Source organism: Sinohyriopsis cumingii, chromosome 15 (genome assembly GCF_028554795.1).
Source record: "Sinohyriopsis cumingii isolate HCF-2022 chromosome 15, ASM2855479v2, whole genome shotgun sequence".
Taxonomy (NCBI): domain Eukaryota; kingdom Metazoa; phylum Mollusca; class Bivalvia; order Unionida; family Unionidae; genus Sinohyriopsis; species Sinohyriopsis cumingii.
In genome coordinates this window covers 95,630,637-95,657,848 of record NC_142975.1, presented here as the reverse complement: position 1 = coordinate 95,657,848, position 27,212 = coordinate 95,630,637, and the positions used below count along the sequence as shown (strand labels likewise).

The 27,212-nt window shown below is 34.9% G+C and overlaps 1 protein-coding gene across 1 annotated transcript; it reads right to left on the bottom strand.

Moving 5' to 3' along the window:
- Nucleotides 1-9,061: 9,061 nt before the first annotated feature.
- LOC149782353 (uncharacterized) lies at nucleotides 9,062-26,138 on the bottom strand. The gene is made up of 5 exons (XM_089933733.1): nucleotides 26,022-26,138; nucleotides 25,330-25,368; nucleotides 22,892-23,007; nucleotides 22,183-22,350; nucleotides 9,062-9,251 (listed from the first exon to the last, which is right to left on the bottom strand). Exons 1-5 carry the CDS (start codon nucleotides 26,063-26,065, stop codon nucleotides 9,166-9,168), a joined length of 453 nt encoding a protein of 150 aa, XP_089789859.1. The 5' UTR covers nucleotides 26,066-26,138; the 3' UTR covers nucleotides 9,062-9,165.
- Between the last annotated feature and the right edge of the window lie 1,074 nt (nucleotides 26,139-27,212).

The following is a 27,212-nucleotide window of genomic DNA, read 5'->3' as shown; positions in this document are numbered from 1 at the left end:
ATGTTCGGATTAAACACGTGTACATTTATGATTATAGAGAATAGTCCGAGGAGTACAAAGTTGACGAAATCATGTGACTCATTATTAGCACCATAAAGAAATCCAGCAATTGACGTTGCAGCTACGATGATATGTATTATCTAATATGCTTGAACTAGCGCCACGTATTCCTTTATTACCAAGTTCATATACGAGAAATTTGGGTCAGCTAGTGGACACAATAACAAAGTCATTCGTGTCACTAGAATTGATAATCGACATTTTGTATTTAGTATTATATGTATATATTTTATACAGGCTGTTATTTTGAAATGGAGAGCAGAGAGGGAAAATGTGTATGGTCGATCGGCCACACAAATCCACAACCTCGAAGAAGCCTCACATGAAAGATCACTAACGTCATAACGAAATCCAGCATTTAAAAGCGCAAAAATAGGAGATATAATGTATTCTTCTTGAAGCCTGAGCAAGTTTGCTTTATTATCAAGTAATCAGATACATACTGACTAACAAATCCGGGAGAATCCTTTCGTGTCACTAGGAATGGTAACCGAAGTTTAAACATTCGATTTACTAGCACATAGTTTATAACATGTTATAACATTTTATTTTGTTGTACAGTCTCTGTTGTATATGTGATGAATATTGCACAGCATGTATATATTGTAGTTTTATTTCATGTGTGAAAACGTTAGTGTCTGAATTCAGTGCATCTTTGGTCAACAACTTTGAACAAATACTTAACAAAGGTTACATTCAGAGAGAGAGAGAGAGAGAGAATACAGCCGTTTATCTCTGTGAACATCCACTTCTGAAAATTATCCTATAATAAGGACTTTGTCATAATATGCAAAATATAAGCAACACTTTAACAGTGGTTAATCAATTTATTTAAACAAAGAATTTGGTCTGAATCTAGACCCATATGGTGAATCTGATATGTCTTTTGTTGCACAAAACAGTGAATCTGGTTATGTTATGAAATCTTCTTGTTCGGTATTGCTGTTATAAGACGAACGTAGGCGAGGATGAATTCAAACGCAGAGATTTTTCCGTCTTTTCCTAAAATGAGTTAAAGATAAAACTTTTGGCAGGTTATTTTCAAAGTCAATGATTTTAAGGCAGCTCTAGACAGTTGGAACAATATAGACCTCTACACTCTTAACTGTTGAAAACTCAATATAAACGAAATCTTTAACAACAGTTTTCGTTTCAGAGCTCCTCGACATTTCGAAGTTATGCTGTATACATTTATCCAGGAAACCAAAGGAGTCTCGGGTATGAAACTGGTCTAATTTCAGATGAGAATTTCAGCGTTCAGTATACAATTGCACCGTGAAAATCTCTCTCTCTCTCTCTCTCTCTCTCTCTCTATATATATATATATATATATATATATATATATATATATATATATATATATATATATATATATATATATATATATATATTTACATATATAAAAGAAATATCAGAGCCTGTGGAAATTACAGGTTAGGTGTTTTCTACTCTAAATGCGAACACGAACGTACTGTTGTACAAAACCAACTGTTAAAAGTTCCATTGTATATTGAGATTCAAAACTTGATTCGCACAAATTAACAGCTTATAAATAAATAAAGAGTAATGGAATATGAAATAATAAGTTGTTTGATGATATTCAAAGAGAACAAACGTTTTCTGAATATACAATCTTTGCAGCTTCGATGATATGTATTGTTCCAACTGACTAGAGCTGAATATACAATTGTTAGAATCGCGCATTATAATTTACCACACAGGAAGAATGAGAAATCACATGATATCAAGCTTGAGGAATTGCGCATTGGTAACTTGCCATACAGATAGAATGAGGAAGGCCATGATATCACGCTGTAGGAATCGCGCAATGGTCATTTAGCACACAATATGAATGAAAAATGCGATGATATCCGAATCAATATCTCCAATATACTCTTTTAAAAACGAACAAGAATACTATAATTTACAGAAACGAGACATGGAAGAAAAACCATAGAATGAAGAAGATTTGCGTGAAAACTAAATTATTACAAAACAATCTAGACCAAGTGACACTCATACGACTTGGACTATTTGGAACTGTTGAAACCTTTGAAAACATGTTAACCATCAGCATAGCAGAAGTAGTGATTTATATGTGTGTATATAAATGCTAATATTAAAATTTGTTCTGGTGTAATGTTTTTTACTTGCTTAATCATTAGTGGGTTTGTTATTTGTATTTTTGATCAGATGTATAGAAACCACTTTAAATACGCCACAAACAATCATGTGCCATTTAAAAATGCAAACCATAGCAGCTTCCGCAATAAATGGCATCACTATAAATGATTGCTACTTTCAGTGTTAGATTCTGTTCATGTGTCAAAGCTATGTTTTTGGTCTGCACATTTCTAAATTGGACCTGTTCACATTTCGTGATCACCATGTGTCATTTGAACATAAAAATCGAATCGTAATAACATATTTGGAAGTAAAATTGTCGTCGCATAATGTGAGGTGTTCCACACTAACATCATCATCATAATCCTTCTTCTCTGCATACTCATTATTCATTTTGTCTTTAACTGTAATTAGTACTCATGTTGTGTTCTATCAACAATTTTTTTTTCGGACCGTTACAGATTGCTTATAGATCTTTGAAATACCGCTCATCTCTAAATCGATACTGATGGTCCTTTTTAAGCCGCGTTTAAACAAGTTAGATAAGATATGTAAATTGTTGTTGTATCCGGAGTATGTTCGGTTTCATAACCATTTTACTCAGTAAAAAAATGTTAGTCTCATCACGAATACTATACTTCATTTTCATAACCATGCTACTTGGGAATAAAAATACACCCTTATCAGTAGTACTATACTTTAATGTCATAACCTTTTCACGTTAATAAAGAGATACCCTCATCACCAACACTATAATACGCTTTCACAGCCATGTTAATCGGTAATAAAATGATACGCACGTCAGCAACAGTCCAATTCATTTTCATGAACATGTTATCCAATACTTACAAAATACGCTCATTCGGCAACATTTCAGATTCATAACTATGTTACTTGGTGATACAAAATAACCCATTATCGTCATCCGTAGAATTCATTTTCACATTCGAGTATTTGTGTGTTGCTGAGAATTCACCACGTGTTTATAATAATATAATTTCTAAAATAAATATCTCTATTAAAGTGTTAATAGTGTCAAACGCCGTCGAAGCAGTGCATATACTAGACTTGTTTGTTTCGTTTACATAATATTCATGTTATACAATGACTTAAACTTGGATCCATTTTAACTCTTCTCTCCTCTGTTTATATACTGCTGAAGAAGTCGATACAGTCAGTAGGTTAATCTTTCTTTGACAAAAAGTCATTTTATTTCTTGCAAATGGTCTCATGTATTGAAGAGTATCCGCTCCTTTGTTATATTCACGTTTGTAAGCCGATAACACAACATCAGTTAGTATGCAGAGATATTGGTGCACAGTTTTTATGGTTTTGTTTGGTTCCTTCAGGTAACTCCAGTTTTGCTGAGTTGGAATTTCAATACTGTTGCATATATATATACTACTGTGATTATTTGTTGGTTTTATGCTGATGATTCTTCATCAAATAAAAGTCTTAAAATTTCATACTGCAATTTTCGAATTTGTAAATTCCCTGCAATTTGCCAATATGAGCTTGTACAAGCAGCGGAAGCTATCCACAATGTAGTGTTTTGTTGACTCCGTCAAAATGTGATGTGAATCATTAATCTGTATCTTTACATAGAATCATCATTTGCAAATTATATCATAAACGGCTAATCTCATCAGAAGCATTACATTCCAACTTTTCTTGTTCAATATATTTGCAATATCAGGACAGTTATTAACAGTAAATGGAGATGCATTACATTGATACGATGCCGTAATTTCGTCCCTTTAAAATATGACGCAAACTATTCAATTTTTAAAAATTAATACGAAATTGAGTTGTGTAAATACATTGAACCTCTACTTAATATTTTCTTTTGTAATTCTATCTCTCTGTTTTTGTTATTCTTTCACCTTTGTCCTTCCTACACAATTGCTCTGCATTAGGTATATATTCTGCAGAACTACCGTTGAGTGTCTGTAATATTGAATATACCATTTATATATCTATTTTCATAGGATGAATGAAATTTCTGAAAACCTTGCATGTTCAAAGCCATACGGATTCAATTCGTTCTTGTGGTACAGAAAATAGTTCCCTAAAAACAGGTAATTAATTTTGAGGCAATTGTTTGTGATTGACTTTTTTTGTAGATGTATAAATCTCGTACATATTATGATGTTCTTTTTATAAAGCAAAATACATGGTAGGCTGTGTAGTTTGTACTATTTAATACTTTCTTTGAGCTTATTTGGGAAGACTTTAAATGGATGCATGTACATTTTTATAATGTTATTACATTCTACTTTGTTCTGAATTAGGTTGTAGTGTATCATCACCTGTTCTGAGCTCCCCGAGACGCAGTTTGAACAAGATCAAAGTTTTTTTATGATAGAAATATATTATACCTTTTCATTTCTTCCATAATGCCATTTATTACGTTCCTAAGACATTGTGTCGACTGTTGTTCCGTGTTCACATCTCCACATTATTGCTGTAAAGTTTTAATGGAAGTATGATATTTTTCTATTTGTTTTAATGTGATCTATGTCACAATGCCTGTATGGTCTATGACACCAATGCTTTGCTGATATTCCATGCTGGAACTCAAACCACCCAAATGAAGAGACCATGTGTCATCCTAACCAGAGGATAGTCACCCGGAGTCGAAGGCTTTGACCTAGATCAATAAGCAAACAAACCACTATTATCATACTACTCGTACAAATACACGTACCTGGTTATGATTTGCATGAATACCCGCGTGGTGAACAAAACAATAAATATTACTGGAATTGTATTACATACACAACCCACCCACAAAAGGGACGTTTTCAGTCAGGCCAGTATTGTTGACTGTAAGTCTCTTGCATATGTGGAGATTCGTATTTTGTGAAACTAAAAACTACTGAAGAAATAAGATTACTAATCACTACTATATCGTACATAAAATGTTGTTTTCTTTGTGTGGCTATATGTTATGTTGACTGTGCCAGAGATTATGTGATATTATATATCAAACAATTACAATTAATTATTGTCCGTAGTTGATGGTTGTGCCCACCTGATTCTGTCATGATTCTAAGACGTAAACAAATTATGTTTTTAATTTTATTTCAAAAGATCTACTATGTAGCACTTCAAGTTAAACTCGAATTTAAAGGGATTTCTTAAGCAACAATTCATTTCTGTTTAATATCAATCTTTGGTACTCAGCGATTCGATTTACTTGTGTTCGGATATAATTTGAAAGGGATTGTTTATTTTAGTTAGTTACTTTAATTACAAGGCGCTAATTTACTATTTGGGTTAACATACTACTTGGGGATTACTAAAATATCCTCCAATGACATATCATTGTGGTTCACCAGACAGTAAAGACTCTGTTACATCATGTAACAGTTAGGATTTGTAAGGAATTAATTTTCAATACTGTGAGTGTCTTTGGAATTTTCATATTTGTATTCTAGGGAACTAAATTATTAGTGAAGTTAACAAATCTTGCTGCTATCGCTTCGTTTTGATACATAATTTATGATTTACAGTAAACTAAACTGTCCATCTGTCTGTCTGTCTTTTTTTCTTCATTTCTGTTTTGTTTTGTCTGTCTGTCTGTCTGCCTGCATGTATGTATGTATGTATGTATGTATGTATGTATTTATGTATGTATGTATGTATGTATGTATGCCTGTTTTGTGTGTATGTGTGTATGTATGTATGTATGTATGTATGTATGTATGCTTGTATGTATGTATGTATGTATCTATGTATGTCTGTTTTGTGTGTATGTATGTATGTATGTATGTATGTATGTATGTATGTATGTATGTATGAATCACATTGTCCAAACAACGGATAGTTTGAATCTTCAGAGAAAAGATTTAACAAAACTTCTGCAACACAATCACAAATCCATTAACGTAACTTCAATTAATAATTTGAATACCTAATGATTTAATATACAGTGAGTTGACAATAATTGTAATAAAGATGAATCATCTATAAAATAACCTCTTCAATTGAAAGGTCATATGTGAGACAACAAAAGCCCTGAAGATGTTTTTGGTTTAAAAACCACCCCAGAAAAGGATTGATAAATCTATACAATATAATGGCTATTTTGTATTTTCAAAGTATATTTGATTTCATTAAAACAAAATCAACTTCGGAAAATACAGGCCACTCATTTGGTATTTTCAAAGTATATCAGATTTCATTAAGTCAAAATCAACTTGAGAAAATACAGGCCACTAAACTATTAGTTGACAATGGTCTTTCGAGGTTTATTTTCACTTGGAAAGCCACTAGTAGCCAGGGCATTAAATTTGTTTATACATGTTCATATGGAAGCTGATTTCTCATGCGCTCTAGAACATTGTTTTGTTTTCATTCTTTGCTATAACTGCATACGTTTGAGAAGAAAAAGAAACTAAAACGTTTTAATAATACGTCAGACTGAGTATTTGTCAAAGTATTGATACGAAAATGAAGGGAAGGCCAGTTTTGTTAAATATTTTTTCCTCAGTCAGCATTGTTGGGGTTGGGAGCTAGAGAAACATAATACATTTTGGACCGTAACATATTTTAATTATTGCGAGTGTACTTGTTAGGATTTGGGTTGATATTGTTCTCCTTTTTGTTTTGAGTTCGGCGTTCAGAAGTGCCTTTTGTGGGTTTTGGATAGCTTTCAGATTTTACTTCACCCACATTTCGATTATCACTTATTTTTGTTGTTGTTCCGATCAACATTATGCAATGCCTGATTTGTCCATCTTTCTCAGACATGATTATTCATGTTATGACAGTTAAAATCGCAAGTTTCAATATGCAATAAATGTTTATTCTTATTAAGAGATATGTACCTTTAGTTATTCAGTGTAACATGTATTCGACAAAGAAAGTGGCTTTGGGTGACACAGAATATAACAAGGAACAGGTCCTGAATGTTAGTCGCTGACCCTACGCGTAGAATAGAAATGATAACAAGTTATGGTAATATTTGTAGCATGCATTTTATTATTTGATGGTTTATTTTTAGGCATTCTTGATGGCGCATTTTATTGAACAAATAAACGTATACTAGTCGGTAAGCCGTCTTAATTCATTTAAAGGTTGACTTATATTGATAGCGAGAGAACGGTTGGAGAGAGAGAGAGAGAGAGAGAGAGAGAGAGAGAGAGAGAGAGAGAGAGAGAGAGAGAGAGAGAGAGAGAGAGAGATGAAATTCATCTACGTTGATATTCAGATCTGATAAAACATGCATAATGGCACATATGCTACATAAATGGAAGATAAAGTAGTTCCAAATTGTTATCCTCACAATGGCGCTAAAAGTCGTATCCCACATCTTAAATGCCATTTTTCTCTACTGATCTATTTCTATATATCAGTATCTCATTATAAAATTATTTCATAATCAAACGAATGCAAAAATAACTGATTAATAACATGATAATAAATATCTCGGGCTTGGAATTTTCTGTTTAAATTATACTAATTCTTTATTGGCTAATTGAAGATGAATAACTAGAAGAGAAATAGAATGTGTGAAACTGAGATGAGGATAATGATAATGGTGACAACTACAATAATGACGATGACGGCGGATAATTTGGTTGTGGTTTTGTGGCTTTAACACTATTTTCCAGCAAGTGATAGGCTATATGTTATAGTTAATAAAACTGGTCAAGTAAGAACCTTGCAAACCTCGGCAAGGACAACAGGTAAGCTTTCTCGCATTCTCTAATTAGCCGAACGCGAGACTCGAACCTGCGCTTACAGTGGTGATATAACATTGATTGGCTAAAGTATGTGCCTTAGTCTACAGTTATGTAGAATTAGAGAGATTGTATCGTTGCTACCTATAGAAAATATATGAATAAAAAGAGAAAGACGGTGAAATTCACAATCGTTTGCAATCTTTACTAGCTCTGCATTTCGGCCAGTAAAGGTCCGTTGCAGACGTACAATTTCAATTCTATGGAAAATAAATTCTTACACCAGAGATGTTCGGGCTAAAAACGTACATATTTATGATTATAGAGAATAGTCTGAGGAGCATAAAGTTGACAAAATCAAGTGAAGGGTCATTAGCACCATAAAGAAATCCAGCAATTGAAGTTACAGCTACGATGATATGTATTATCTAATATGCTTGAACTAGCGCCACGTATTCCTTTATTACCAAGTTCATATACGAGATATTTATGTCAACTAGTGGACACAATAACAAATTCTTTCGTGTCACTAGGATTGATAATCGACATTTTGTATTTAGTATTATATGTATATATTTTATACAGGCTGTTATTTTGAAATGGAGAGGAGAGGGGAAAATATGTATGGTCGATCGGCCACACAAATCCACAACCTCGAAGAAGCCTCACATAAAAGATCACTAACGTCATAACGAAATCCAGCACTTAATGCGCAAAAAAAATGAGATATAATATATTCTTCTTGAAGCCTGAGCAAGTTTGCTTTATTATCAAGTAATCAGATACATACTGACTAACAAATCCGGGAGAATCCTTTCGTGTCACTAGGAATGATAACCTAAGTTTAAACATTCTATCTACTAGCACACATTTTATAACATTTTATAACATTTTATTTTGTTGTACAATCTCTGTTGTATATGTGATGAATATTGCACAGCATATATATTGTAGTTTTATTTTATGTGTGCAAACGTTAGTGTCTGAATTCAGTGCATATTTGGTCAACATCTTTGAATGAATACTTAACAAAGGTAACATTCAGAGAGAGAGAGAGAGGGAGAGAGAGAGACAGAGAGAGAGAGAAAGAGAGAGAGAGAGAGTGGTTTATCTCTGTGATCATCCACTCCTGAAAATTATGACATAATAAGGACTTTATCATAATATGTAAAATATAAGCAACACTTGAGCAGTGGTTAATCAGTTTATTTAAACAAAGAATTTGGTCTGAATCTAGACCCATATGGTGAATCTGATATGTCCTTTGTTGCACAAAACAGTGAATCAGGTTATGCTATGAAATCTTCTTGTTCGGTATTGCTGTTATAAGACGAACGTAGGCGAGGATGAATTCGAACGGAGATATTTTCCCGTCTTTTTCTAAAATGAGTTAAAGATAAAACTTTTGGCAGGTTATTTTCAAAGTCAATGATTTTAAGGCAGCTCTAGACAGTTGGAACAATTTAAAACTCTACACTCTTAACTGTTAAAAACTCGTTATAAACGAAATCTTTAACAACAGTTTTCGTTTCAGAGCCCCTCGACATTTGGAAGTTATGCTGCATACATTTATCCAGGAAACCAAAGGAGTCTCGGGTATGAAACTGGTCTAATTTCAGATGAGAATTTCAGCGTTCAGTATACAAATGCACCGTGAAAATCTCTCTCTTTCTCTCCATATGTATATATATATATATATATATATATATATATATATATATATATATATATATATATATATATATATATATATATATATATATATATATATATATATATATATATATATATATATATATATGTTTACAGATACAGAAGAAACAGCAGAGCCTGTGGAAATTACAGGTTAGGTGTTTTCTACTCTAAATGTAAACACGAACGTACTGTTCTACCAAACCAACTATTAAAAGTTCCATTGTAGATTGAGATTCAAAACTTGAGTCGTAGATATTGACAGCTTAGAAATAAATAAAAAGTAATGGAATCTGAAAACAATAAGATGTTTGATGATATTCAAAGAGAACAAACGTTTTGTGAATTTACAATCTTTGCAGCTTCGATGATATGTATTGTTCCAACTGACTAGAGCTGAATATACAATTGTTAGAATCGCGCATTGTAATTTACCACACAGGAAGAACGAGAAATCACATGGTATCAAGCTTGAGGAATTGCGCATTGGTAACTTGCCATACAGAAAGAATGAGGAATGCCATGATATCACGCTGTAGGGGTCGCGTAATGGTCATTTAGCACACAATATGACTGAAAAATGCGATGATGTCCGTATCAATATCACCAATATACTCTTGTAAAAGCGAAGAAGAATGTTATAATTTACTGAAACGAGACATGGAAGAACCACCATAGGATGAAGAAGACTTGAGTGAAAACTAAATTATTACAAAAAAAATCTAGACGAAGTGACACTCATATGACTTGGACTATTTAGAACTGTTTTCACCTTGGAAAAAATGTTGACCATCAGCATAGGAGAAGTAGAGATTTTGGAAAAATATGAAATTCCTCTTGAGAGATTATATATATATATGTATATATATATATATATATATATATATATATATATATATATATATATATATATATATATATATATATATATATATATATATATATATATATATATATATACACACATATCTATGATATATATTTGTTAATATAAAAATTTGTTCTGGTATAATGTATTTTACTTGCTTTGTTATTAGTGGGTTTGTTATTTGTATTTTTAATCAGATGTATAGAAACGACTTGAAATTGGCCAGAAACAATCATGTGCCATTTAAAAATGCAAACCTTAGGAGTTTCCGCAATAAATGGCATCACTATAAATGAGTTCTACTTTCAATGTTAGGCTCTGTTCATGCGCCAATGTTATGTTTATGGTCTGCACATTTCTAAATTGGACCTGTTCACATTTCATGATCACCATGTGTCATTTGAATATAAAAATCGAATCATAATAACATATTTGAAAGTAAGATTGACGTCGCAGAATGTGAGGTGTTCCACAGTAACATCATCATCATAATCCTTCTTCTCTGCCTAATCGTTATTCATTTTGTCTTTGACTATAATTATTAATCATGTTATGTTCTATCAACAATTTTTTCGGACCGTGACAGATTGCTTATCGATCTTTGAAATACCGCTCACTCTAAATCGATAGTGTTGGTCCTTTTTAAACGAGTTGAATAAGATATGCAAATTGTTGTTGTTTCCCGATCATGTTCGGTTTCATAACCATTTTACCAGTAATCAAATGTTAATCTCATCACGGATAATATACTTTATTTTCAGAACCATGTTACTTGGGTATAAAAATATACCCTTATCAGTAGCACTATACTTCAGTGTCATAATCTTTTCACGTTAATAAAGAGATACCTTCATCGCCAACACTATAATGCGCTTTCACAGCCATGTTACTCGGTGATATAATGATGCGTGCATCAGCAACAGTCCAATTCATTTTCATGAACATGTTATCCAATCCTTAAAAATACCCTCATTCGGCAACATTTCAGATTCATAACTATATTACTTGGTGATACAAAATAACCCATTATTGTCATCCGTAGAATTCATTTTCACATTCGAGTATTTGTGTGTTGCTGAGAATTCACCAAGTGTTTATAATAATATAATTTCTAAAATAAATATCTCTATTAAAGTGTTAATAGTGTCAAACGCCGTCGAAGCTGTGCGTATACTAGACTTGTGGGTTTCGTTTACATAACATTCATGTTATACAATGCCTTAAACTTGGATCCATTTTAACTGTTCTCTCCTTTGTTTATATACTGCTGAAGAAGAAGAGACAGTCAGTAGGTTAATCTTTCTTTGACAAAAAGTCATTTTATTTCTTGCAAATGGTCTCATGTATTGAAGAGTATCCGCTCCTTTGTTATATTCACGTTTGTAAGCCGATAACACAACAGCAATTAGCATGCATAGATATTGGTGCACAGTTTTTATGGTTTTGTTTGCTTCCTTCAGGTAACTCCAATTTTGCTGAGTTTGAATTTTAACACTTTAGCACATAGATACTACAGTGATTATTTATTTGTTTTATGCTGATGATTCTTCATCACCTAAAAGCCTTGAAGTTTCAGAGTGTAATTTTTGAATTTGGAAATTCTCTGCAGTCGTTTGTTGACTCCTCCAAAATGTGATGTGAATCCTTAATCTGTATGTTTACATAGAATCATCGTTTAAAAATTATATTATAAACGTTTAATCTCATGCAATCATTAGCATTATATTCCAGCTTTTCTTGTTCAATATATTTGCAATATCAGTACAGTTACATAAACGTCGTGGTAACTTAGATAATAGATTAAATGGAGATGTATTCCATTTATAACGTGCTGTAATTTCGTTCCTTTAAATTCTGAAGCAAACTATTCAATTTTTAAAAATTAACACGACTTTCTTTTGTAATTCTATCTCTGTGTTTTTATTAATCTTTCACGTTTGTCCTTCCTACACGATTGCTCTGCATTAGGGATACATTCTGCAGAAATACCTCTAGCGTTGAGTGTCTTAAATATTGATTCTACCATTTATATATTTAGTTTCATAAGATTAATGAAATTTCTGAAAATCTTGCATGTTCAAAGCCTCTATATGTATACGGATTCAATTTGTTCGTGTGGTAGAGAAAATAGTTCCCTAAAAACAGGTGATTAATTTTGAGGCAATTGTTTGTGATTGACTTTTTTATAGATGTATAAATCTCGTATTATGACTTTTTTTTGCAAAATACATGGTAGGTTGTGTAATTTGTACTATTTAATACTTTCTTTGAGCTTATTTGGGAAGACTTTAAATGGATGCATATACATTTTTGTATTTTTATTACATTTTACTTTGTTCTGAATTAGGTTGTAGTGTATCATCACCTGTTCTGAGCTCCCAGAGACGCAGTTAGAACAAGATTAATGTTTTTTATGATAGAAATATATTATACCTTTTCATTTCTTCCATGATGCCATTTATTACGTTCCTAAGACATTGTGTCGACTGTTGTTCCACATCATTGCTGTAAAGTTTTAATGAAAGTATGATATTTTCCTATTTGTTTTACGATGACCTATGTCACAATGGCTGTATGGTCTATGACACCAATGTTTTGCTGATATTCCATGCTGGAACTCAAACCACCCTAATGAAGAGACCATGTGTCGTCCTAACCAGAGGATAGTCACCCGGAGTCGAACGCTTTGACCTAGATTAGCAAGCAAGCAAATCACTATTATCATACTACTCGTACAAATACACGTACCCGGTTACGATTTGCATCAATACCCGCATGGTGAACAAAAAACAATTATTGCTGGAATTGTATTACATACACAACCCACCCACAAAAGGGACGTTTTCAGTCAGGCCAATATTGTTGACTGTAAGTCTCTTGCATATGTGGAGATTCGTTTTTTGTAAAACTAAAAACTACTGAAGAAATAAGAGTAATAATCAGTACGATCTCGTGCATTAAATGTTGTTTTCTTTGTGTGTCTATATTTTATATTGACTCTGCCAGAGATTATGTGATATTATATATCAAACAATTACAATTAATTATTGCCCGTAGGTGATGGTTGTGCCCACCTGATTCTGTCATGATTCTAATTTGTAAAAAAATATGTTTTTAATTTTATTTCAAAAGATCTACTATGTAGCACATCAAGTTAAACTTGAATTTAAAGGGATTAGTTAAGCGACAATACATTTCTGGTTAATATCACTCTTTGGTACTCAGCGATTCGATTTAAACTTGTGTTCGGATATGATTTGAAAGGAATTATTTATTTTAATTAGTTACTTTAATTATAAGGTGCTCTTTACTATTTTGGGTAAGCATACTACTTTTGGATTTTTGAAATTTCCTCCGAAGACTATCTTATCATATCCTTGTGGTACATCAGGACAGTGAAGACTGTGTTACATCATAGAACATTTAAGATTTGTAAGGCTTTAATTCGCAATACTGTGAGTATCTTTCGAATTTTCATTTTTGTATTATAGGGAATCAAATTATTAGTTAACAAATCTTTCTGCATTCTCTTCGTTCTGATATATACTTATTGATTAACAGTAACCTAAACTGCATAGGACACATGTCTGTTCCGTTTGTCTGTCTGTCTCTTTTTCTTTTTTCTGTATGTATGTATGTATGTATGTATGTATGTATGTATGTATGTATGTATGTATGTATGTATGTATGGGTTCCAAGGGTTGTCATCGCCGGAGGTGGATGTGGGAGATAATCACCCACTTCCCTTGGAAATCTCCCAATGGCTTGCGTCTGATAGAGCCTCTGACAACCAAATCCAGCTCCAGGCCTTCACGAGTGGTGGAACCTGTTTAAACTGACTGGAGAAGGGATGACAGGCGAGTTTCTGGCGCCTCAAAACCAGATGCTTCGGGCAGATGGGGCTCGTTAACTTTGGGTGGTCGCCCATCTAGGAGAAGATAAACTCCGATTTCAAACCTTCGCTATCTCGAGGGGAGATGAGCTGCATGGGTAACAGTTGATCCTCCATATCACCCTGCCCAGGCTTGTGCCCTGGAGAGGACACTCCATCTTCGCTCGACAGCGTCGACACAACACGGGAAGCAGCAGTTTACCGGTTGTAAGTCACCGCTCGATTCGCGTAGAGCCAGACGCCAGGGGTTGCTTCTGACGGTGGGAGAGACCAACATGTCTCACTAGACAGCTACCGCCCGCCTCAAACTGGGCAGCCCCCAGCCAATAAGGTGCCGGCCCGCCACAGTTCGCCTGCCTTGCTGGGTGCGTAAGGCTTAAGGTACGCGAGTACCTGACAAGCGGACTGCAACTACTGCACCAAAAAATAACAAAATAAAAATTAAAAAGAAGACTTCAATCCTCAAGCTAGGCACCGGGAATGTCCGGACCATGCTGACTGGGCTTTCAGATGATCTCCAGACAATCAGTGATGTTCGAAAGACTTCAGTCATCAACGATGAACTTGCAAGGCTCCAGGTCGACATCGCCTCACTACAGGAGACACGACTACCAGATTCCGGGTCCCTCAGAGAAAAGAACTACACATTCTTCTGGCAAGGAAAGAGTGCAGATGAAGCCAGAGAGTTTGGTGTTGGATTCACTGTCAGGAACACTCTGCTGGGGATGATAGAACCCTGCCAACAAGGAAATGGAAGACTGCTATCCCTCCGCCTCCACACCACAAACGGGCCTGTCAACCTGATCAGCGTTTACGCTCCCACACTGAGATCCTCCACAGATACCAAGGATGAGTTTTACGATGAGTTAAACTCGCTCATCGACAAAATTCCCGGGGAAGAGAACTTGATTTTGCTAGGCGACTTCAATGCTAGGGTGGGTGAAGACCATGACTCTTGGCCAACCTGTCTTGGCAAGTTTGGCGTTGGGAAGATGAATGAGAATGGGCAGCGTCTTCTAGAGAAGTGCTCGTACCACGACCTCAGCATGACCAATTCATTCTTTCAGAAAAAGCCACAGCACAAAGTGTCTTGGAAGCATCCCCGGTCTAAACACTGGCACCAGCTGGACTTCATCATTACAAGACGGTCAGCCATGAAGGGTGTGCTTCTTACCCATACCTTCCACAGTGCTTACTGCGACATCGACCACTCGCTGGTGTGCTGCAAAATGAAGCTTCAGCCGAAGAAGATCCACCGCTCTAGGCAAGAGGGTCAACCACGCATTGATGTGAGCAAGACATCATCTCCAGACAAGGCTGAGTAATTCACCTATGCTCTTTCCAAGACGTTTGATTCAGAACCCCCAAAACAAACGCGATGGTTCAGGAAGCGGACCCCCAAAGCTTCATCATCAAGAACTATGAACTTGAGGTGGTGAGTCAGTTCATGTACCTCGGCTTTACCATCATCAACAACCTCTCGCTCGATGCTGAGCTCAGCAAGCGGATCGGAAAGGCATCAACAACTCTTTCCAGGTTGTCGCAGAGAGTGTGGAACAACAGCATGCTGACCATGAACACTAAGATCACCGTGTACCGTGCATGCGTGCTAAGTACTCTCATGTACTCCAGTGAAACCTGGACTCCGTACCCCTCACAAGAGAAAAGACTGAGCGCCTTTCACATGCGATGCCTCCGACGCATACTCGGGATCACCTGGAGCGATCGAGTAACAAACAACGAGGTGCTTGATAGTGCCAAGATTCCCAACATGATCACACTCCTCCGCCAATGTCGCATCAGATGGCATGGCCATGTACGTCGGATGGCTGACGGACGGATCCCCAAAGACATTCTTTATTCGGAACTCGCCTCTGGCAAAAGGTCGATCGGACGGGCTTCAAGGATGTCTGTAAGCACGACATGAAAGCCCTTGATTTCGATGTCAACACCTGGGAAGAACTCGCTCTAGACAGATCAAGCTGGCGACAACTCTGATCACTGGTCTGAAAGCCGGAGAGGACAAGCAACGCTTGCTAGCTGATGAAAGACGATCACAGAGGAAGATGAAGCAACTCCAACCAACACCAGACGCAACCTTCAAGTGCAGCAAGTGCAACAGGGACTGCCACTCCCGCATTGGACTACTTAGCCACAGCAGACGCTGCACAACCTCCAACCGGGACATCTCTCATGGGCGCAGTTTCATCGTCTCTCAAGACTAACGGATGTCAACATGTATGTATGTATGTATGTATGTATGTATGTATGTATGTATGTATGTATGTATGTATGCATGAATCACATTTATCCAAACAACAGAGAGCTTGAATCTCCAGAGGAAAGATTAAACCCGTATATTGCATAAATTGTCACTGAGGCTAAAAATATGTCGTTTGTGTTTTCAAATACTTACCCGGTTCTTCTTGATAAATTAATCGAGTTACGGATTTATCAGAAGCACAACGGGGTCGATTTGGTCAAGCTTATCACAAAACGCCAGAAAAAAATAAGTGCAGGATATTATGCAACAATCTTCAATTTACTGAGGCCAGTGAGTGAACCTGGCGAGGATGATAGTAATGTCAATAGCGAGAATAGTGAGCGATATTCTTTAAGAGTAAAAATAGGCATCGGTACTCAATAACCAATGGGAGAGATTTTATTAATGATTTTCTCTGTCCATAGAAAAAAACAATCACAGCTATGATATAAAATAGCTCCAAAGCATTTACAATTATTGGATTTGATGCTGCGAACGGAAGTATGCAGTTTGGTGCAGTACAAATATTTTACCTAAGTTTGCAGATTTATTTGTCACTGATTATTGTTATGTATCTCTATAGTGTGTCGTTTGTTTTTGGTGAGTGCCTATATATTGGGTATGAGTTATACATAGGTATTTACAATATTTAAAGTTAATCCTAATAACTAACTTATTTACATGTTGGTGGTGATTCCCCATTGGATTGCTGTCAGATTGGTTCTGCTCTGACGTTTTTCATTGTAATTTCGTTTACCTAGGAGGTGTTGTGACATGGATAAGGTAGGAAACTATTACGACATGAGTCAACAGGGTGTAAATAAGGACGAGAGTTGATTAATTAATTCTTTTTGTTTCCTTTGTTCTTGTTTTAATATCAGTCTGCATATGTGTTTAATGCTGTGTTTAGATATAAGCAGAGCGGACACATTTGCTTCGATTATTCATTGGATTTACAAAGTACTCACATTTGCATTTGAACAAAAACGTTTTTCTGTGATTAGTGTGAATTTATTCAAAGAAGTCTTGGACAAGTCCATTGTGACCCATCAAGCCTGCTGGCACATTAATACATTCGAAGACATGAAATTCATTCGGAGCATCTATTACTTTTGGGCTTTTAAGTTTGCTTTTAATTCACAATACTGTAAGCTCTTCTTTAAGTTTCATTTGATGACAAAACGAAATAAATATTTTGTTCAGTCTTACAGAACGTTTTGGCTAACTTATTTATTTCAGTTAGTTTAAAACGACAATTAGACTGAAAGTCCCTTTGTATTGAAGGCGATAAAGCAGTAGTTCAGATTTTGGAGAGCTTGCTCAAGATGTTTCTGTGTTAGAAATCATTTATATATTCATTCACAATTTCAATGGAATTTAGAACGGAATCAACGTATAGGTGTATTCTTTACATAACATGACTTCTGCGGCAGAAGATGCTATTGCGAATAATGCAAATCACATTTGCGAGCGTTTCGTGTTGGTCTCAATGCTCGACCATGTCTTAAATAAAGTAAACTCTTGTAATGAGCTTTGCCGACAATGTGTATCGGTTTACGTGTTTTGTCGCGTGCGCAGACAAAGACGCACATAATCTATGATTATAGAAACACATGACGATTTTGCTGAGATAAAAAGATATAGAACATTTTAAAATAATAGCCAGGATCGAAGCGATTGCAGTTTGTGATAATTTTAAGTCGAAATAATGCTATAAACATTTACCAGTTAGAAAATAATGTTCCAATGTATATAACACGCTCCCCCCCCCCCCCCCCCCCGGAAAGACATTCAAGTAGTCGGAAGACCCATGATCTTCCAAACCCATTATCGTGCTTCTTGACTATTGGTACCCGCCTGATGACTAACTCTGCAGTGGACTTGGTCGACCCAGCAGCTGCGAGAATCCACATTAGAAAAACTGGAATGGCCGCCCCATCTACGTGACCAGATTGAGGCTGAATACAAGCACACGTTAGTGCTATGCAGAGTGGAAACCAATTGGCCTTAAAGTTTTCTATTTGGCTTGAATACCATTTTCGATAAATTTCTATCCCGATTTAGCTAATTTGATCTGTTTCGATACCGCCATCAAATTTTATATATCTTCTATATTTCATATGCGTGACACAAATTTCACACGTCATTTTGCCTTTATCGATTTGTCTTTAATTAGTATATCGAATGTATACTCTGTTTACTAAATTACAATTTCAGTGTGAATCATTTATTCAAAATTTCGGACTGATTTGAATAATTGCACAGGTGGCTTACGTACTATTGTCATTTTTATTGTCCATATATACAACTGGACTAGATGTGAAATAAGTACGAGCTGATCTTTTCCGGGAGTACACAGCACCCATGGCCGGCTTGCTGAGTTCCTTGCCTCTCTTGCCTCTCACGGACATTCGTACATGGACAGATGTGTGGAACAATTTCCACCCGTCCAATGCTTGGTGTCCCGATGTGACGTCATAGTGGCGACCAATCGCTACTGGCGTAACATACTGGTTTGGTTGACACCCTTGCTCAATTCTGACAACAGACTGTAATTCGTTTTTGAACACGAGTGTGTGCTGGCTCCATTCCCACTCATGCCGGCCCTTCAATCATGTCATTAAGGACTATTTAATCCTACGATCTGACGGCCTAATTAAACAGTGTTCTGCGAACACATGAATGCCTGGGGGATGAGGTACGAATTCGTTACCAGAGGAGTCATTAAACAGTCAGTTGTGCTTGCCAAAAAACCATTACTACTAGACACTCAAGCAACTAGCACAAAGGTTATGACCATTTCCAGGGGAACAACTGTTGGCCGTGTTGGAGCTTTGTGAAATAGCTGTGCAGTATTACATAATAATTCTTACAAGGGTCATGCGGGATGAAATATCACATGTGATATGCCATGAATGAGAGCTTAAATGCCGTATCGCAGTGATCAACACAACTGAGGCTGCCGAGAATGGACCACAGTTGCAAGTCCCTGAGATTGAATTACATAAACGTCGTGGTAATTTAGATGATTATTGGACAATTATCCAAATCAAATGCGATCCAGTTAAAGACTATGTGAAACTCCATTCTAGAATGAAATTCAGGAACTACATCTCATTTACAGTACACGGGTAACTCAATGGTTAAGAAGAGATTTTTTTCTCCATGTGAATTTGATTATACTGCCTAACCATGAGAATTATGATTTATTTCAAGTCATAGGACCGTGGATGAAAGACGTTCTCGTGTGATCTTAAATCGCTTGGACACCAAGACTATTAATGTGGAAAAGGACAAATCGTTTGGAAAGCTTCTAGATACGTTTGACAATTTTGCAACTTGGGATCAAGATTGGAGTATGGCCAGATGCATAGTATATGCTATAGCCTATGCCGGGGTCCAGTTAAATTCCATCGCCAGCCTGTACTGCGCGGCGGGCAGCAATCATTGTGAAAAATTATCACGAGTCTAAAAAGAAATAAATAAGCAAATATATTAATAAATAACATATATATTCATTTTTGCACTTCTTGTAACACGCAAGGTTCGATTCCCTGTCTCAACTTAATTTTGTATTCGTCAGTTGCTTGTAAGATAGTAGTTATAACGTTCTCTGTAATTGTTAATATTGACGCAGTGTTAGTAATCTTAGAATGTTCTCTCGCATTTACCTGTAAGTAGAATAGATGTATGGACTTAGATATATTGTTTGTAGAACAAGAGTAGAACTAGCAATTTGATGATTTATGTTAGATTCTTATGGCTATTTCGCTTTGTTAGGATTGGATTGTATAATCTAATTATATTTTCTTCTCCTTAAGTCAGTTAGCCATTATTTTCTTTTGATACTCGAATTGCTTACTTCATTATTTGGTTAGGTGTTGTCCTTCGTGTTATTAAATAATAAATTGCAAAATGAAAACATCAAAATAGGTATAATTTAATTTTGCTGTGTTCAGTAACCGCGATTGATTGTGACTTTATTGTATTTTGAACATTTTTATTACAAACATTATGTAACCGTGTGCTTGAGATGACTGTAATTGTGCTTTGTAAATTGTGTTACTTACGCCATTTTTCGCAATTCCCCTTTGACCATTTCTGGAAAGGGACGTTATGTATTCTTTGTCGTGCCAAGTCAAAATGGTTTCTTTCATAACGTGTTGTGCACGCTAACTGGTCTCACATTGCTTGTCAGTAACACATTATTATAAAATTTGTCTCACTGAAGACATAATCCTAAATTAAGACAATATCGACACCAACTATCAACGCATATGATTTAGTTAGTTCCTTCAGACTGACTTCTTTCAGCGATTACCTTATTAACATTTTGACCTTGTTTTAATATATCCGGTCTGGCATTTTAAACCGTTTTGCATGGTTCTCTGCTTGTTTTCTATGTTCAACCTAACATGCTTTTCTTTTATTATTTTAGTCAACGTTGTTTTTCTGGTTGTTCCGTAATTTGATAATTTCTTCATTTTATTGGTTCTTACTTTCATTTATGTTGCAAGAAAGGGAGCTTGTATTATGCGAGTAATGGCCTAGTTAACGTAAAGACAGGTTAACGTTAGTTTTGAGTTATTCAATGCCATACTTCGGATGAACTAAACTTCATTTTACGAACATCTTTAAATCTGAATGTAACACAATGTCAGAAGTATAATTCATTAAAAAGAAATATTCTAAAAATGAATTAAAGATGTTTTATATTTCTCGAATATAAAAACATAAGTAAAGTGTAAGAAAGTTGATAGATGATGCAAACCTTATTAATATAGTGCAGCAAAATGTGATGGGGGATGAACAGAACACATTAAAACCTAAGATAAACTATGAAAGGATATAGATAAAAAGTACTGGAACGAAAAGAAAGAAAAGAAAGTTGGTACCAAAAAGAAAATCTCAAACGAACTAACTTGACCAGAAATATATTTTCGGAATGATGAAAGAAAAGGTATTGTCAAATTGAAAATAAAATGTGATTTGCGGCTGATCAAGAAATCATACCGTCTAAGGCAAAACTGGTATGTAGTGTGTTAGCTTTTGAAAATTATTTTTCTTTCGTGGAGTTCAGTGTATGGTGGTAATCTTTGAAAATGAAAATGAGGTCTTTTTTGCAGGTATGTTGTGGTGAGGCAACACATACATACTATATACTACTGGTTATTGACAGACCTTTCCTACGACTGGCAAACATTTGGAACGATACAAGTGTATTTTAGTTGTAATAATTAATTTTATCGTTACAACTGCAAAATGTTATATGGCAAATAATAGGGTTGTGACTATATTTGGATACCGGTAGTTTTGACGCATTTTGTTTACCATACATGTATCATGTACGTGGAGTATAGTCTGCCTGACACTGCAGGGCCAAAAACCCTTTTACCCCGTATCGTTTCTTTATACTTGTGTATATGTTTGCAAATTACTCTTCAGTATTTTTCATTGATGGAGGAAACTTCATGTAATGCCCTTAAATTCATTTACGATGTTTTTGGTGTGAATGCATTTTACCTAGTCTACATGAATTTGTAGTTGAAAAAAGATAATTAGTTTATGCTTTCTAATTTCTGTCTAATTTACTTACTGATTGCAGCATCAATATTACTGAACGTCCCTGTTACATCGGGTAATGTAATAGCGCCATTCTTATCCGTGTCAAAAGCTTGAAATACCACGTTGGCGGTCGCTTCGTCAAATATCCCGATTGCAGCGTTGACGGTGATCCACTCTTGTCTTGAGATGGAGTTATCACCTGATACGTACAATACAAACATTGACGAATATAAACCAATACTTTGTGCAATAAGTGGTTATGTTATATAATTATTTATACACTTCTTTGACATTGAGAAAATCCATGGTTTGGTATATGAATGCCCCAACTTTATGTACTTATCATAGTAAATTGTTTCCAAGAGAAACAACTACTCTTTATAAACATAAGAAAAAGAAAGAGGGCTCTATTCCTATTACTGTCCCCACAATATTATTGTGTTACAGAATACGCTTGTAGCTACTATAATTTATTCCTATTAGTCAGGAAAATGTTTCTGATGGGAGATTTCATGGTAAAAACGTAATTACGTTGGGAAAGTCTATCTACGAAGATTGGTATCTTTACTGTCAATCACAACCACGTAGTCGTGCAACTGTTTTAAGATGGGTGGTTGACGTATCCAAACATTACATTTGTGGCAAAGTATGAATGTGCAGACATATAGCTATTCTGTCATTTGATAAAATTGTGTTCAATTAATATATACTACTAATGAAATGAACCTTGTTTTATGTACCGTCGAAATCTTTATCCAGGATACCGCTGATGAATTCATCAAGACTGATATATCCGTCCCATTGTGTTCGATCCGTCAGCACAAACAGTCGTAGTAACTTGTTTTGTATATTATTACTGTAAAAATAAATACATTCCCTCAGATTCTCAATTTGTATGACATGGGAATTGATGTATCGTAATTTATGTTTCAGTATCGCAAATTATGGCCAAAGTTCAGTTAGGAAGTATGTACGCTGCCTTAACAAATCACAGCCTGCTGTCAGGGTGAGTTTTTGATCAAGGTACCTTGCTCCTATTTTCTCTGCACTAGATAGTTATTAATGTACTGATTTGACTTAAAACCCAACGTAACAACAATTCATATGCAACAGTTTGAGCCATCACCATTGTCTGAAGCTTTTAATTAAAACCGAAATCCCAACGTGCAGATTAGTGTTGGTATTATATATAGTGACTGAGTTATGCAATCTAAACACGCGTATATAGATACTGAAGGAAAACATCCACCTCATTCAGCCATGAAAATAAGGAAATATAACGTTTGAAACTATGGGTGCATATGTCCATGTGTCTAACTAAAGCAGTACAATTGTCAATTGTTTATGACTGGAATTAGGGATTCTAAACTGGTCAGATGAATCGAAACGTTTCTGAATAAGACAACTATTTGAAAACTACAGGCATATCTTTGTCGTACAAAAGTCATCTACATTCATTTGGGCTGAGCAGGTACCACTGAATGGATTATCTGCTTTAGGTTATGCGTTTTAAATAATATCAATACATCCTTACTTGTATAGACGACACTGTATCACTGATCTCTTTTTAGACAATTGGATTCAAACTATCAGTCAATGCGATCTTTACCTGGGATAGATGAATTAGACTTAAGCACTTCTGGTCTCTTTCTATACCTTGTGTGGACGAATTGGATTCAGTCACTGCTTTTATTTTCATGCAATGCAATCTAAATCTGGTACGGACGAATTTGACGCACGGATCTCTTTCCATCAACTAATGCACTCTGTACTGGTAAATACACATTTAACTCATTCGGTGATCTTATTCTATCAATCAATGCAATCCACTTCTATTGCAGACAAATCAGACCACCTGACGAATCGTTTTGTGTCAACCAATGCAATCCACACCTGGTAAAAAGTAATAGGAATTACGCACTGTTCTCTTTCTATCAACTAATGGAACCTAAAACTGGCATAGACGAATTTGACCATCTCGTTGATCTCTGTTTACCGACCAACGATATCTTCACCTGGTGGTGGCAAATAGGACACGCATAATAATTCTCTTTCTATCAATCAAACTGATATCGATTAATTTGACTCACTCACCAATCGCTCTCAATCGAACAATCAAAAAATAAAATTGAAGAATTGTTGAAAGTGAATGCACCAATATAACCAAAACATACAAAATACCTTAAGGACACAATTATAACTTGGAATACTAAATTATTGTAAATAGTGCTATAACACAGACTTTCAGGTTTACAAATGTGATAGTTGTTCTTTTTCATATAATTCCGGTTAACGAGGCAGTGCAATATTGATATACATCAAAATAATACTTGGCGTTTTGGTGTCAGCATGTTATTTTGTTGTACAAAGACAAAAATAACATGTCCAGTATTGAACGGAATTGCGATGTGTATAATATCGAACTATAGTGTATGAATAAGTTAAATATTTTAAACTATTTTCAAATTAGACGATTATCAATTCCAAAGAAATATTAATACAAGTACAAAAATGTAGATAGAACTAGGATTGTCGATATCAATGAATTATTAATGCAAGTACAGTAATGCTTATGAAAATAAGAACGTTTTAACTACTTGTGTGTTACTTGTTTTCCCGGCATTACCAAAGGTAATTTGTCTCCGAAATACCTAGAATTTAGCCGCGTTTCCAAGATTAAAACTCTCAGTAATAATCACCTTATTTAGAGATGCTGAAACATTTAGTTAGAGATCTATCTCACTTTACGACCCAAAATAAACATACACATGCGCGAGCACATGTATACACTTACACGTATCTGGTTTGAAGATACGCTAGATTTTTTAAGTTTTTATCGTGTAAATTATCTTACACCGCACTTCAGTGATTTAAACAGGATTGTATGTAAGTGTCCTTTTCCTGTGCCTTTCTTGGAAATAAATCATCCTACTGTGAAGCTATACACTTGTTTTACTGATATATTTTATCTCATGTTCACGTAATCGTAAATACTGGTGAAATAGTTTAACCTCTTAATAAAGTGAAATTAGGTAGCAACGAATCGAAGTAGTTTTTTTTTTCTTCTCGATATCAGTTAATGTAAATACTTTTGACCACGATTATAATTATTGAATATAAAAAAGATAACGGATAAGAGGATGAAGAGAAATGGAAATTGAGAGTGGAGAAAATTTACCTTGGCTGTCCGTATGTAATACCTTGCCGAATAAATTGTCTGAAATGGCAGAAATATAGAATTTCTAAGACACGCTTATGACTATAAACAAAGCAAGTTTCTTTTAAGGTCTATTCATTTAACTTTTACGATCGCCAACCATTCTCCTGCCCGTGTAATCCCAACTTTCTTGTCTTCCAGCCTGTTTGCAATATGAACGATGGATTTCAACATTTCAGTGTTTCTTGTATCTACAAAATATAAGCCAACCTCAGCCTAATACATTCCACCTCTGTAGTCTACCGTGCTTCTTTTCTTTGCTAGTTGTAAAATCCAACCCCATCCTAATTAACCCTCAAACTTTAGTGTGTGGTTATGGCATATTCAAAATGCAGTATATCCACTATCTATTCAATTCTGAAATTTAAAAGTGTGTTTATGGCATGCACAAAATTAATCCAACCCGACATAATACATTTTCAAATTTAAGACCTTCTTTCTGGCATCTACAAAACGCAATCCAGCCACAAAATAAAAAAGTCCTAAATTTAAGGTCTTTAGTGCGCCCGTAGAGTACGATTTGCACAAAGATTTGCATTGTCTGTATGTTACATTCAACTCTTGTATTCTCACGGAAGGATGACATTATTCTGACATTAAATATATTTTAAATAAAGCGAACCTAGCCCATTCCTCTACAATAATCAACTTACATGCAGAGAAATAAAGCAGCAAGTAGACCCGAGCTCATCTCCATCTGCACGCAACATCAGATAATAAATCCAAATTACTTCAAGACAATTGTAATCAACCCTCCTTATATACAGTCTACTTGGCATAAGTAATTGTATATAACAAGAAAAACATAATATACAATAATATATCTACCGAAATGATTGATAATAGCCATCGCTCTAACTATATAATATACAAAATGTATATTACATGGTAACACTAATTAATCAAGATCAAGATTATTCAATAAATTACTAAAACGCGCTTGTAAATTGATTGATACGTTCTGGTTCCTGCCGGAACTTATTATCTAATGATAGCTGCAAGATATTTTATGGCCAAAAATTTTTAATATGCAAAGTAAAATGACTGGATGCAACCTACACGCTCCTTTCAGTTGTGGAATTACACTTCACCATGTCATGCATGTTGGTAAAAGACATGAAGTCAGATTAAATTACACTTGTTTATGTGTGTGTGTGTGTGTGTGTGTGTGTGTGTGTGTGTGAGAGAGAGAGAGAGAGAAGTATAATTAGATTATAAGGTCATTATATATTAATTAAACGGAGATCAATACATTCGTGGCTCTATGACATGATACATTTGTAAGTATGTTGTTTTTTCTCACATATATGATTTCCTCTCATAATGGTCATACATATTGTATTATGTGTCATTCTCATATAAGAGAATATTCTTGTAAACGCTGATACTTGACAGAGTAATTTTCTGAAAAAGTTTCTCTCTCAAAGTTAGTTTTGAATCTGCACTAAATAAAATAATATACTCACTCTAAATAGAAAACTTCCAATTCCAGGAAGGATTAGCAAGATGGCTTGGTCTAAAAAAATTGTAATTATGTATAATTCGTGTGTCTCTTAATCTAACGAAACAATTGAAAATAGCCGAATGTTAAATACCTAAGTGCTGAAATAATAATTTTTAGTTTTATAGAATAATATTAGGATAGATAGAGTACGTGATATTTTAATCATTCACGGTAGAAAGGAATGATTAAAGACTGTTGTAAAACTTCGAAATTGACAAGAAATGAATGATCTGTAGATGCACAAATTCACAAAATTCAAGAAAAGTAATAAAGAATCCTCAATTTGTTTACAGTTGCCATATCTTACAAAGTATATTTAAATCCGATATTATAAGTACTT

Coding starts and splice junctions, on each gene's coding strand:
- LOC149782353 (XM_089933733.1), bottom strand. CDS start 26,065: ATGGAGATGAGCTCGGGTCTACTTGCTGCTTTATTTCTCTGCAT. Junction 23,008..25,329: donor ATTACATACGGACAGCCAAG/GTAAATTTTCTC, acceptor TTATTTTTACAG/TAATAATATACAAAACAAGT. Junction 9,252..22,182: donor TAATATTGATGCTGCAATCA/GTAAGTAAATTA, acceptor AACTCATTTTAG/AAAAAGACGGGAAAATATCT.